Here is a 14599-nt window from a genome sequence, read left to right as displayed (position 1 = left end):
CTTCTTTGATCAACAAAAAAGACATAGAGACATAGAAACAGAGCAAGTCAGAAGGGACCTCCTGAGCCATCTAGTCTGACCCCCAGCTCCAGCGGGCTCCGTTCATGACATGCCTACCACATGCATGTCCAGCCTATCCTTGCACACTCTCACCGATGGGGCCTCAGCCACCTCCCGTGGAAGCCCATTTCATACCCTAGGGGCCCTAACCATCAGGAAATACTTCCTGGCATCCAAATTGAAACTTGGACTTCCCCAATAAATCAGGCAACATTTTAAAGTTAATAATTCTTAATATTGGCAGTCTATAACTGCCTTGATGATTCATTTGACTGAAAGGTGGGTATAAATCTCCAAAGATGAGTGTTTGTTGGTTTGTTTTTAAAACTGCAAATAAAATTTCCTTTTGCTTCACAGGTCTGGGGCTCTTCTAGAAAAGCTGACAGAAGGTTTTTCCCAGCAGAAAGAACAAGCACAGGGAAGCCAATACATGTTAGAACTGCAACAGGGCAAAGACTTAAATCCCCTTTCCAACCCCCACAACAGGGCCCCATCCTGGATTATCACCACCCTTTTGGATGCCTGTCCTTTCCCATTTTAAAACCAGTATTCACAAATTTACTAATCTAACAAATGGTACATATTTAGTTTGGCCCAGTGGCATCATATTCAGAGTTTTAGGAGGCAGGGAAGAAAATTATAATTAGCGATATTCTTTTTATCGCTCATGTATTTGCACACTACCAAAACAAACCCCCAAACCTTTGTGGACATGCTCCTAAAAAGCTTTTGGTTGCACTCACCGAAGCTGGTGTTCTCTTGACGTGCTGGATTATACTTTCCATCACCCACACTCAGCATGGCTCAGCATTATGGGAGCTGTAGTCCAACACATCTGGGGGGACCCCAGCTAGGGAAGACTGAACTTAAGCAAAAGTTCCCTGAAATCAGTGGAACAATTTGGCTACAACTGTGCAATCCCAGACACGATTACTCATCACGAGGTCCTGAACTCTACGGCTTTTCCTTCCCAATAATTATGTTTAGGATTGCAGGTGTAGCGGATCAGTGGCCGTGAAAGGAGATGAGGGCTCCCTCCAGCAATCTCATTTAGACGGACACCAAAGGGTCCAACCCTTCCTGTTCAGCCAATATTTTTGTACACTTATGAATCTATATGTGTTTCAAACTTGCTTTCAATTTTTGTATGGTAATCTTTTTCTGATGTTTTAACGCTGTTTTTATTTTATATTGTTTTCTTATGTAATCTTCTAAACCACCCAGAGAGCTTCTGGGCAAAATAGACATTAAACAGATTCATCATCACCATCTATTGACCCTAGATTGGAAGGGTCTATTCTTGCACACACCCCAACAGATAAAAACAATGATAGCCACTTACACTGTACCAGCTCTGCATTTTCTGAAAGAAAAGAAAGAGAGGAAAATTAGTGTAGCTCACCTTGGAAACCATCAAAGATTATGACAATGCTTTCACTGAATTCCAAGCTTGACTAAGACCTATTTTTGATAACCAAACCAGAGTTCTTCATTTTGCTGCAGTCAGAAAGGGCTAATAGACAGAGCATGTGTCCTGTGATGGCATTGCACACTAATAACACTAGCAGTAAAAGACGATTCGGGAAGGAAGGACTGTAGTTCGGGGCAGAACGTATAATGTTTAGTACACCAAAGGTCCTAGGGTTCCATCCCTGTTATGGAAAGTTCTTTAAAAGCTCAGGTAGCAGGTTTCTCCATCTGAAACCCTGGAGGGCCCCTGCCTATAAGGAGGCATTATTAGGGGTATAGAACCTCAAACCCTACAGACAAGACCTGGCCCAGATGGCCATGGCCTCACCTTCCTTCCCTTGACAACAGTGGTTTTCTAGTTTCGGATAGGTTTTACCCTTTTCTGAGGGATTAAAATGCCTCCTCTAGGGGCTGGATTACTGGCAGTAAAAGCTGGCAGATAAATGGTGCTGAAGCAGGGTTGTGTTTTGGCCCTGCCATGCTTGCTTGGCCAAAGCAAGCATTCACCAACAGCTTCTCCAGAATGGAATCTGGCTCTCAGACTGATAGAGGAGCTGCACCCCTGGGCGAGATGGACAAATCACACGATCTGGAATACATTGGCTTTGCCACACTCCTGTGAGAGCCAGGCCCTGGCCCGGGGACCCAGTCACAGTGATGGAGTTCATTTGGAGAGACAATGTCCTGGTGTAAACCCCTCCTCACCTGCCTATCCCTGCATGCACCCTGCATGACCCGTGGCGGGTGTTTTGCAAGGCAAAGAAAGCAGTGGGCTATCAGAAACCCAGGGCTGCCTCTTTGCCCCTTCACACCTCCCGACTTGTGCCTTGTGAGAGCCGAGGGCTAAATTAGATGTGACAATATTCTCATTGTTTGGCCTCACTTGTGTTTGTGTATTTTAGCAAATAGCACCGAGTGGGGAAGGAAGAAAGGCTGCTGAGATGGATCAGGATTATGCAGCGGGGAGAAGAAGGGAGCTTTAACCCGTTCTCCACCACCGCTGCTGCCCCATCCAAACTGCAGGGCTCCTGAACCTGCTGTACTCAATGGGAGACAAACGCCATGTCGGTGAAACTTTCTCCTCACTGGGTTTAGCTAGTGTTGGGGATAACAGGAGACACATATCCTGATTTTAATTAGGGCTGCATCGAAGAAAAAGGTTAAAGCCTCCACTTCCTGTCCTTGACCTCCTCCAGTACCGTTTATTCGTCTGCATGTGTTATAAGAAAAGTCATGTATTCAAATCATATGAATAGCATTACATCCTATGTGTACCCATGAGGGGTATGCAAGCCAGAGCATCAAGCAGTCAGAAGGGAAGAATTTCCTTTGACAACAGAATTGGCAGGGCCTGCCTATTGGTGGCACCCAATTATGGAACAACTTCTCAAGGGACCTTTGCCTGACATGCACAACCCTTCAAGCCTGCCTGTGGTTATGTATTTATTCTTATCTGCTGATTATGCATTTTAATCTGAGTTATTTTACAATAATCACAGAATGATACAAGCAAGTCTCCCATACAGGTTCTAACCAGGCCAACTCTGCTTAGCTTCCAAGATTAGGCAGGATCAGGCACTTCAGGCTATATGGAAGCCATCCTCCTCCCTTCCCCAGCTCTGAAATCATCCTCTCTCGCTCTACACCCAAACAGATTCACGGGGGAAAAGCCTCATGTACCCCCAACCCCGCCCCCAGCATACCTTGTTATTGCGGATGAAGCTGCGCCCACTGAGTGGGTAGTTGAGGGGCGTGCTGGGAGGGGGCCCTGGCGCAGGGCCCCGCTCCCCCGCATTCTCCGAGCCCTTCTCCACCATGCTTTCTGAGGGCGACTCTGGAGGAGGCCGTGCGGGCAGCTGCAGCAGGCGCTTCCTCAGCGATGGAGAGCTACTTGGAGTTGTCCGTGGGGAGGTGGTGCCCGTGCTGGAGAGAAGTGGAGAATGGAAGAGTGAGGACTTGAAGCCCGACGGAGCTTCCGCCACTCCTCAACGGGCAGCCCCACAAAGTCAGGACTGACCACTCAGGTGAATTTCTGCCCCCGTTTGTCCATTTGCCCAGCCTCGGTAAAGCCATCCCAGGAGGTTCTTCCACACGCTCAGGCTGCCTAGATCTGGACCGCGTATCTTGAAGAGCTGCACAGAAGTTGGTTTGTCCTTCCTACAAACATTTCCTGCCTTCCACGGTGCATAGACAAGTCCTCAACTCCCATTTTGTCCTCATGTCCGTCCTGTGGGACAGATCTGGCTGAGAAAGCTCGGGAACCGAAGTCCCCCGGGACCGTGGGTGCATTCCCAGTCCTTCGTTAGATCTGCCTTGTTAAGGGAATTATAACATTTCTCAAGAGATGATTTCCGCCCACAAGCAACCCTTTCTATTTTTATAATGTCTTCAGAATTTCCATCATTTAAGCAAGCAATGGTTTATTTTGCAGCAATGATAAACTAGTGCTGGTCTGTTACCTCTGGTTAATTGGACTAAGACACCAGGTATTGTCCTTAATGTTCCATAAAAGAATTGGAGGCAACTGGGATTTATTACAATTATTAGAGGAAGATCATCTATAGTTGAATTTGTGGCATAATGGATGGACTGGGACTCCGGAGATTTGGGTTCTAGCAATAAAGCAACCTGAGTGAATTTGGGCCACTCACCCAATCTCAGTCTAGCCTACCTCACAGGGTTGTTGTGAGGATAAAATGAAGAGGATTATACCGACCTCCTATGGCTCCTTGCAGGAAAAAGGGCACAACAGACATATAATACATATGAAAATAAAAGGCGATTTTGCTCAGAATGCTTAGCAGTGCATGTTCATTTCATAGGATGGATTTATGTATATTGTCTGTTTTTAATTGCTATTGTTATAGAACTGTTAAATAACCATGATTCTGTTCCCCCTTTGAACACTATACATCCCATATGTTACATGCTGCTTGGCAGGAAGAGAGAGTGCAAGCAGCCCAAGGTCACCCACGAAGCCACGGCTGAGTCTGCAGGGGCTCCCAGGCGGTTCTGCTCCAGGACGAGGTAAAGTGGGTGCCCCCACAGTCCCCTACCCTGAGCCTCCCCAACCCGCCCAGCTCTTTCCCTCGGTCTGACGACAGAGCGGCATGCACAGCCCGAACGAGCCAGCTGCTCTCAAGGGCCATGGCGGCCGCTGCCTCCGTTTCATTTTTATTTCTTCATGATATGTATGCCCCACCATTTTTCCTGCAGGGCCACAAGGCTGACATAGCCCCCCTCCTTTCCATCCTGTCCTCACCCCAAGCCTGTGAGGCATGCCCAGCTGAGACTCAGCACCCCGGGGGAGGCTGGGATCCAGACCTGCCCCATCCCAGTCCAGCGCCCCACCATTACGCCGCACCAGCTTTTCCCAGGGGCACTGGCAATTTTGCAGTGCTGAAGACCAGTTCATCTGCTGGTCCATATGGGGGCCATGATTTTGTCTTCTGCTCCAGGCAGCGAAATGTCTTGGGCCATCCTCATCACAGACACTGAGAACTCGGCCAGGTTCAGCTTCTGAGAGAACTAGGCATGTGCAGCCTTGAGAAGAGAAGACTGAGGGGAGACATAGTATCCCTCTGTAAGGACCTCAGAGGCTGTCACAAAGAGGAAGGTCAAGATCTCTTCTTGCTGATGCCAGAGTGCAGGATACAGAATAATCAATTCAAGTTGCAACAACCCAAAGTCAGGCTGGACATCAGGAAGAGCTTCCTCACTGTCAGAGCAATACAACAGTGGGACCAGCTGCCTAGAGAGGTGGGGGGCTCTCCCACACAGGAGACAATCCAAAAGAAACTGGACAGCCATCTGAGTGGGATGGTGTAACGTGGTGTCCTGCAACAGCAGGAGGCTGGACCCAATGGCCTTCACGGCCCCTTCCAACTCTACTATTTCATGATTCTCCCCTCACTGCCAGACTGCAAAGGGGAAAGCAACTCTTACAGCTTCCAAAACCCTCTTGGGACCTGGGGGCCGTAACAACACTGTAGCTGGCTTTCCTGTTTCCTGCCTAGCAGAGGCTACTGCTAGGGCTGGGGAATGTAAACAGGAAGCATTTCCACTGATGGGGCGAAACCAGATCCTAATTCCAGCCTTCAGCTCGGGTCACCCAAGGAAGCCTTGGCATTTCCAAGGGATGGCCGAAAGGGAAGCAAGGAGGCGACTCATGTCAAGGCATGTGCTCGGGCCATTCCAAAGTGCCCTCTGCATACAAGGTGCAAGGCTGGACCCCAATCCCCGTGGCCTGGAATGTATGAAATCCTGCCCAATAACACCTAATTCATGCAATCTTACCCGCACCCCCCCTGGCAAAAATGGGGTGTGTGTGCGGGGGTGGGGGAGAGGATGCACGAATTGCTTTAGACCTCCCCAATTTGGCATCCAGCTGGTATGTTGGACTCCGGCTGAAAGTAATCCAGATTGTTGTCCAACACATCTGCAGGTCAGCAGGTTAGATAATGAAGCTAATGACCAGCCGTCCGCATCAAGCTTTTACCAGTAGTTCCATTAAAGAATACATGCTTCATTAAAAGTACTGCCTGATGAATCAGGAAATCCTTTTCAGTTGCTCAAATGGTTTAAATTGTCTTCTTAACCGGCATTCTACTGTTAGTAATAATAGACACATGAGTGAAAGGACAGGGTTTAAGGTGCTAGGGAGTTTCAGCACCACCGAAAATAGTGAGCCTACTTCTAAGTAAAGGCACAAGGACCTTTTGACGCCATCACCCCACTCACAGAACACTCACCCCAGAGAGATTCACCTGACGCCACCCAGGGGGTTTAGCACCAGGTGAAGATCTGCTGTTCACTTGTGTCTTTTTAAAAATCCATGCAGTCTTGGTCTCTCCATTGTGAATAAATGTTTTATTCCTGTGTTTTATTTCTGAGGTTGGTGTGAATTTCGTTTCTTATCGTTTTGCCATTGCTTTTGATTGTATAGTGTCCTGTTTTCTTTTGTATTTAAATTGGAGTTTTGATTTGTTTCATGCAAGCCACCCAGGGAACTTTATGTCATGAGGCACCATAAAACATCATAAATGAATAAGCATTTTTACTGGATTTGACTCTATTTTTATTGTCATACTTCTGATCAAAATGGTAAAGGGTGGACAGTTCTCAAACATTTACCGTACGCTCTACAGGATGCATTGCATACACAACCTAAGTTTTTTAATTTGCTTTTTAATCCATGATAGAGACAGTGAGAAGAATACATTAGAAGGAATAAATTAAAGGATAGAGTAGTCGTTTTTTGTGGACTTGTCTGAAATATGAAAGTAGGAGGATGCCAGAACTGAATTACTGGTGTTTACCTCTTTCATGTCATACCCATTTTCCAAGGCTCTCAGGGGGACATTCACAAAACATCCCCATTTCACTCTCACAACAACAACCCTGTAAGGTAGATTGGACTACAAAATAGCAACCTGAAGACCTTGACCAAGTCATCATGTCTGAGTGGCAATTTCAACCTTCCTCTCCCCAGATCAAGTCTAAAACTCCATCATGCACATATACAATCACATATCCCAATCTAGCAGGGAACTTACCGGCTGCCCAGGGATCGGCCCTGTGTCCTGGTGCAAATGAGAGCGAGGAAGAAAGAGAGGGGAGGGAAATTCATCAGTGTAAGAAACTGGGGAGCAAGAAGAAGAGAAAGAGGAAAACTCAAGAAGACAAGAGCGAGAGTGAAATCTCCGTAGGGCTTGCTTTGGCTGTTCACTCCCTGCTAAGCACATCACATTCTTTTTTTGGTTCCTCTTCCCCCATTTGTCTTTCCCAGCCAGCCCATTACAGCAGGTGGTTGTGTTGCATTGAACAGCTGCAGCTGGCCAGCAGGCGGGCGACACACACAGAAAAAAGAACTTCCCCCATCCCTTTCCACCGTACTAAGGCTTCTTCAGACAGAGCAGCTCTCTCTAGTCCACCTGCCTGCCTGCCTGCCTCACCACACACAGCCTGGTGCCCACAGTAGGTTGCCGAAAAGCAGCACGATGCTTCTGATGCCAAGCGAGAAGCACAGCTGAGACCTTGCCAAGACCCCTGGCTCTTTGCCCAAAGAACTAAGGCATGCATTCTTGTCTCCTCGGACACATGCCTGTCCTGCGAAGCAACGCACTTTGGAGCACAACTCAGTTCCATGAAGTGACTCTCCATGTTTTTCTCTGTTCTAAAATTGGGCCGTGCCATCAACAGCTGAAACATCCCTCCCCAGTTGGCATCAGATTCCCCAAGTCAGGTTGGTCCGGAATTCAGATGTGTGCATCCTTGCTGAAACCTTAAAAAGGCATTGCCCCTGGTGCTACTGCCAACCAAGTGATGCCAGAGTTCCCAAGGTGCTGCAACCATCTGCTGCCGCCACCCAGAGCAGGTTAAAATACCTTTAGCCAACTGGCAAGGAAATGGAAGAGGTTTTGCTAACGTACCCTCCCCAAGCAGCCATCACACACCCTTCCAGCTTCTCCCCCTACCTCCAAACTGGGTAGATGGACATTCTGCGCAAAGTGCATGCGAAGTGGACTTTAAACATTCAAGCCTGGCTGGATATCCTGAGAGTTCTAAGTAGTTTAAGAGTTCCGTTTACCTTCTGCTTTTCACAAGCCAAATCCTTCATTCCTTGGTGCTGCAGTGGTCCTTCCATCTCAAACCACAAAACCAGGTCCAGAACTGGGTGGCAGCCTCCACATGGGAGAAAAACCCTGCTAGATCAGACTAGAGACCCAGGTTCCGTATCCTGATCCATGCAGTGGCTAAACAGATGCCAAATATTTGCACTGATGCCTGTGCTTTTAAACTTATCCATGACTATGCTTTGGGGTGAGCAGCAGTAAGGCAGCCAAGGTTGCTGATGATGCCAGACTTTTCAGGGTGATTAAAACAAAAAGAAACGGCAGAGAACTCCCACAAGATCTCTCCAAGCTGCAAATGGACAATAAAATAGCCAAGGCAGTTTGGAGGCAAGTAAGTGTTATGTGACATACGTTGGCTGAAAAGATCCAAGATTCGCGTAACTTTATGTGGTTTGAGCTGGTGGGAACTGACCAGGAAGCAGTTAGCGGGATCATCGCTTACAATAAAAACATTGACTCATTGTGCAGCAGCTGTGGAAAACGGCAGAGCCCTTGCTAAGGCTCATTAGGCAGCAACTGAACATGAAACTGGCACCATTGTAATACCTTTGCACAATTCCATGGTGTGACCAAACTTGGAATATGATGTACAGTTCTGTTCAGCACACTTGAAAAAGACTATTGTAGAAGGTGCAGAAAAGGGCAGCCAAGGAATGGGAGCTACTCTTCTAGGATAGGTCACAACATTTGGGGTGACTTTGTTCAGGAAAAAATATGACTGAGAAGTAGAAAATAATGCATGGTGGAGAAAAACTGGATGGAGCAAAGTTTTGCTTTCTCTCTCAAAATAGTAGAATGTAGGTTCATTCATTCAAGATGAATGCTGGGGCGAGTCAGAAAAGCCAAAAGTGCAGTCACACTCTTGCAGCACATTTTTAAACTACAGCACACACCCTTCCCTTCAGAAATGGCCTGCAAGGCCCTGACAAAACTAGGCAATAACCCACAGAAGAGGAAAGAGAATCAAAGTATAAGGCAAGCGAAGTTCCCATAACTTGGTACTTTTAATTTAGATCCAGGGTGAGGAATTCTGATGTGAATGTTTTGAAAGACTAAGTTTATATAGTATGATGACCACTGGATGTTTCTGTTTAAAATTCTGTTTGGGATTCTCAGGTCGTTTTTCCACCTTAGTGGATTAAACACAGAAAAGACAGGGCTTCTGTCTTCTGCTCAAATTGGGAAGAAGTGAAGGGGGCAAAACCAGTATCAGCTCTGCTGAGACCAGAAGCCTTTGCTCCCTCCTGTCCTTGAGCTTTTGTTCACTCCAGCTGCTTGTTCAAAGAAATTTCCAGTATAAAAAAATAGTTGCTTTTTGCTATTTTTTCCTCTTCCCACCTCATCCCTTTTCCTTTGATGTTGCATCCTGTAGACTATAAACCTGGAGGCAGGGATTGTCCTGTCAGAGGTCCTCCTAAGCATTCTTGGAGCCCTCCTTTTTTTTTTTTTTTGCTTAAGAACAGGGTAAAAATACTTGAATTATAAATGAATATACACACATGCCGGCTGTGGTTTTGCAATTGTGTGAGCTGAAAGAACGTTAATTAAAAAAAAAAAGCATTGAAGGAAATGTTTGCATTTGCTCTGCAGGAGCTGGTGTCACATGTTGTTGGTGGCTGGCTCTGACCCCACGCAGTTCTTAATAGGAGCTGATCTGAAGATACACGATACAGCCACTTTTCTAAAGCAAGAAGATCTGAGCCCAAAGATCCCTTCTAGCTTGCATGCTCCAGCTCAGTGTGATTTGCTATAGTTTATGTATGTATATTCATGAAAATAGCAGATGGCAGAATTAGAACGGAAGGACATGTTGAGCTTCTGCCCCACTAGCCTTACTTGGATTTTGTTAAGATACAGCATGGGAAAAACATGACTCATCCCTTAAAAAACACCTCCTTGATTTGAGCTTGCTTGCTTGCTTTTCATTATCCTTCTCCCTTTGTATCTGTTCGGATGGCTTTGCACGCTACACTTGCAGTGCTATACAAGTTGTTGATCAACCTGGGAGTGGAGTGGAAGGCAAAATGCCTTTTCATCTTCCTGCCTGCTGGAATCCCGTTCATGCAGAAAAGCATGAAGGAAAGTGGATGTAGCAAAGCAGCGTGTCAGAGAGGTTAGGCTAGGACCTTTCTCCCGATCTGCTACTTGTATACATGCTGTGAGTTCTTCTCCAAAAATGAAAGGAAAAGGCACTCCCTTGCCTGCAATGTGAGGTGGTACAGTCTTCCCTACCAGATGAGGACTCTGCCACCTCCTTGTGCTGCACATCTAGACCAGGCCTGAGGACTCAGCACAACAGAAGTGAAAAGGACACAAGCTTGGCTCCTCTGCCAGCCCCAAGTTGGACCTCTGGCCAAACATGAAGTTAAAGAACAGGGCAAATCGTAACAGAACAGTTTGCCTAGATGCCCGGGACAGACTGATCAGTTTGGGCATTAACCAGGCCCAAACCCGCTTAATTTGGCAAGTTAACTTAACCCTACGGCATACTTTGTACCTTCAGATGGCAGCCTACCTGTGTGGGGTCAGATCATACCCTGAGATGCACCAGTCTGCCAGCAAAGTGTAAATCACACCTGAACACAACCATAATGTCTTAATTTTTAAATCGAAGTACCTTCAGCTTGTAGGGCTTTTAAGATGCATTTGATTATTTAATATGCAGCCTGCCTTCCTGCCCCATCCCCCAGAAAGCACTTGATGCAGCTTGCAATAAAAGACAGACTAACAACAAAATCTTAATTGGACCGTTGCATAAAAATTAAAAACACAGGCAAAGAGGGGAAAACACTCCCCAGCATGAATGCACTCAGACTGCAAGCTTGGCCAGGAGACAGAAGCTCCCTTTTCCTTCCTAGCGTAAACCACAAAGGTAGGGAAATGGCCTGAGAACTCAAACAGAAGCACCCAAAGCTTTTCCACACCATGTAAGGACAGCCTGTCATCAAGACATGTGCCAAAGAAACCCGTGTGCAGTTTGCTGCCTGTCCTTGGTTCTGGATTCAAAGTGCCAAGCATGTGGGAGGGCCGATGGCTTTCCAAATGGAGCTGCGCCACCATCTGACCTGCTCCCTCCTCCGTAGATGCCCACTTGGGAACAGCCAGCTACCCCTTACGGCAGAATGGTGCGATCCGCATCAAATCAGCACTGGATGTGGTTATTCACTGGAAGAAGCAGGACTAGGGCAGTGCAGGACTCACAGGCAGAGGGGGTCGCCTCATCTGGGAGAGGGGAATAGGTGGGGCTATCTCATAACTGCCTCATGTAGCAAATTACTTTGGGTCAGCCCTATTGCAAAATGTTTACGTGTTTATTCATTCCTTTTTCCCTTCCAAGAAACTCAGGACAGCTTACAGCAGATTCTTCCTCCTCTCAATTTTATCCTCACAACAACCCTGTGAGGTAGGCTAGGCTGAGAGCCTGTGACTGGCCTGAAGTTACTGACCAAGCTTGAGCAAGGGGAAAAACATGGCCCTGCTCAGCTCCCCACTCTACCGCACTGGTTCTCCCTGCTTCAGTGTTGGTCTCAGCGTCATCACAGACTCCTTTCCCCTTCCGTAAACTGGACACCAATTCTACTCTGCCTCATGAGAATTGTTTACTTCTTTTACAAACAAACAGAAAGTTAAAATATCGAAAAGGAATTGGCCTAGCATATTGCCAGATCTGGTCCCCAACCCTGAAGGACCTAGTGGCCCCAATGGAAAGGCTTGGTTCGGTTCGGTTCGGTTTATGGGCCATCTTCAAGGGAGACTGCAGCAGTGGAAGAAAGGTTGACCTGTTTCACCCCACACAGACTCTCAGACTAACCTGCCTCACAGGGTTGTTGTGGAGGCAAAAATAAAGAGGGTGAGGATCAGGTAAGCTGCCCCGGGTTCCTTGCAAGAGGAAAAAGGCGGGGTAGAAATGTAATGCACCTTAATAATGATAATGACAAAATGGGCTCCGCATCATTTAAGTGTCCAGCAACGCCCTTGGTCTCGACCGGGAAAGGGGCTGGAGCAACACCACGGACAGACAGGTGAAGGCAATGGGGTTCATTGCAACACCAGATGGAGATGCAAATAGATCCTGGGAGAGAGGAAGGGCGCACCTCTGGCCACTGAGGTCCAACATATCTGGAGGGCACCCGGGTGGGGAAGGCTGCCCTGGGCTCTGAGCAGCCACAACCACAACCACAACTCAGGGAAAAGCAGGCGCTCTGCAGCTGCTTTCCCGGAGACCGACCCTGGCGTGGCGTTTAGCAACCACATGCCCCTGCCTTGCCTCATGCCCATGCGCCACGTGGACCTCAGGGTCTGGAGAGGAGAAGAGGGGCACCCGGAGGAACTGGGGGACTGACGGGAAATGGGCTGTGACAAACAGAAGGCGGCACCGAGCACTGCAGGCGGGAGACGGAGGATTCAATGCAGCGTGTTGTGAGGGCAGAGACAACATCCACAGGCAGAGGCCAGACGGGGAGCACGCAGCCAGATGCAAGATGCTGGGGAGAGAGAGCTTCCTGCAGGCAGGTTTCACTGCTCAGCCCCGCATGGTACCCGCAGAAGCAGAAAGCACGGGGACAGCAACACCCCCGAGGAAATCCAACCTCTGCCACTAGGAAACTCAACACTCCCTACAGGGACTCACAAGCCAGTCCTACATGCACTTGCCATATAGCAGTAGCCCTATTTTTATGGACACCGATGAAGTCGGCTCACGAACCAAGGCTGCTACTGCACAACTCACCAAGTGGGTGCCGTCTCAGTGACACAACACAGCCAAGCATCACATATTCTGCCTCTTACGGTACAAATGTTTCAGGCTACATGGCCCAGGTTTACTCCAAGGTTTCCTAGCCATGCACAAGGCATTTACCCATGAGCAACTCCTGCTTTTGCAGAAGCACATGTAAATGTTTCAATTGTGTAAGTGAGGCCGACTGTGAGAGCTTTTCCTGTGGAATTGTCCCTGCACCCAAAGAGGGAAGGGCTGATTCTCTGAAAGACCCACGTCAACAGCCTCCTGACTGTGTGATGTGTGCAATCAGGGTGCAATCCTATGTCAGCTTCCACAGTACAAAAAATACGATCTGGTAGGACTCGCAACATGCATAGGATTGCATCGGTAAGCAATCTTCTGACTAAATGGAAGCCACTCACTGGTAAACAGATCCATCACTGCTGTCAGTTAAGTCCAAAAGGCACGTAACTCACACTGGATCACATCACTGAAGCCAGATTCAGGAATGCGAGTCCACCCCTCAGGTCATGTCACGGCGGAGGCTTCAGGAGTTGTCATCTGGAGCCTTGGTGTTTTTTGGAAGGGAGTTTGCCTCTGGGGCACCAGTGACTGCAGGAGCAATTAGATGCAGGATGTTGGACGGGACAGATGAGCAATGCAATGCAACCTCATTTCAGTGGAAATCAGAGCTGCTTCACACATTACAGAAAAGACAGGTCCTCCCCACGGGTCAGCCGGGCTTGTCTGTAACAAGATTGTCTCCAGGCTCCCACGCTTCAATTCGCTGTGTGTTGTCAGGCACACAAAATTACTTTCAGATGTGACGGAAAATATTTTGTGCACCCACTGTGAGTACAGAGACGGCTTTCTCTGTGCTGTGGGAACAAGCTGAATTTGTCTTCCTGTGCAGGGTAGCACTGGCTTAAAAATGGCTGCGGTCCCTTGGCCAGGAGACTCTAAAGAGACCCTCTCCTTCTTTGGGTCTATGTTCTCACTGCCCTCGTCGCCAGCCACTGATGCTCCTCCTCTTCTTCCTCCCTGCTGCTGCCACGTGCCTGCTGGCCAGGCAGTGAGCTAATGAATAAGCAGGCAATGGCTGGGCTGAGACAAAATGACACCCAGTGGTTGAGTGTGGGTAATCATTGAACTGCGGGTTGTTACTGAAAGGTGGGCTATTGTGTTGCACCATGGTTTGTACACCATGGAGAATATCCACAGTTTGTTGTTGGGTTGTACACTGTGGACTGTTTGTGGTTAGCAAACCATTCTTTGTTACCTCAGCTGGATTCGGACAGCAAGATAACCCTTGTTTCAAGAACAACCCACAGTTCAAAGATAATCCATACTGTCATGAGCTGACATTCCTCCTTCGCACAAACACCAACCACAGTTCCATTTTTCTTACAAACATTCTTTACTGTCTCTAGTACAAGTCACCTGGACTGAATCTCTGAGCATGCACAGAGTGGTTTGTTGATCTCAATCTAGAGATTACTTCCAGGAACTCTCCTTATGAACATTCCTGAGCATGATCTGAAAGTGGACTCACCTTCTTTCTGCATGCTAATCATCTAACTGGGCCTCTCGCCTCTGTTGGTGCCTCGCCACAGGGTTCAGCCCAGAGGGAGGGAGGGAGGGAGCTGGTCCCTGTCTGGGTGCTTCCCTGCAGCCCCTCCCGCTGACTGCATGTCTATTCCATTCCCGGGATCCG

General features: G+C 47.9%; 1 protein-coding gene across 4 annotated transcripts in view; it reads right to left on the bottom strand.

Annotated features, from left to right (window-relative positions):
- GRAMD1A (GRAM domain containing 1A) overlaps positions 1-13857 on the bottom strand; it is a 41240-nt gene extending 27383 nt beyond the window's left edge. For 2 of the 4 annotated variants that reach the window (XM_044422235.1, XM_044422236.1), the window contains exons 1-2: positions 3234-3490; positions 1403-1423 (exon numbers count right to left, since the gene is read on the bottom strand). In XM_044422235.1, the coding sequence (XP_044278170.1) occupies positions 1403-1423; positions 3234-3347 (135 nt within the window). In that variant the 5' untranslated portion in view covers positions 3348-3490. Of the gene's footprint in view, positions 1-1402; positions 1424-3233; positions 3616-13307 lie in introns of those variants that run through there. The other 2 variants (XM_044422229.1, XM_044422230.1) reach the window with 2 other exon arrangements.
- Positions 13858-14599: the final 742 nt, after the last annotated feature.

This window comes from Varanus komodoensis, unplaced genomic scaffold (assembly GCF_004798865.1).
Source record: "Varanus komodoensis strain SLA01 unplaced genomic scaffold, ASM479886v1 scaffold122, whole genome shotgun sequence".
NCBI lineage: Eukaryota > Metazoa > Chordata > Lepidosauria > Squamata > Varanidae > Varanus > Varanus komodoensis.
This window is presented reverse-complemented; position numbering and strand designations above follow the sequence as displayed.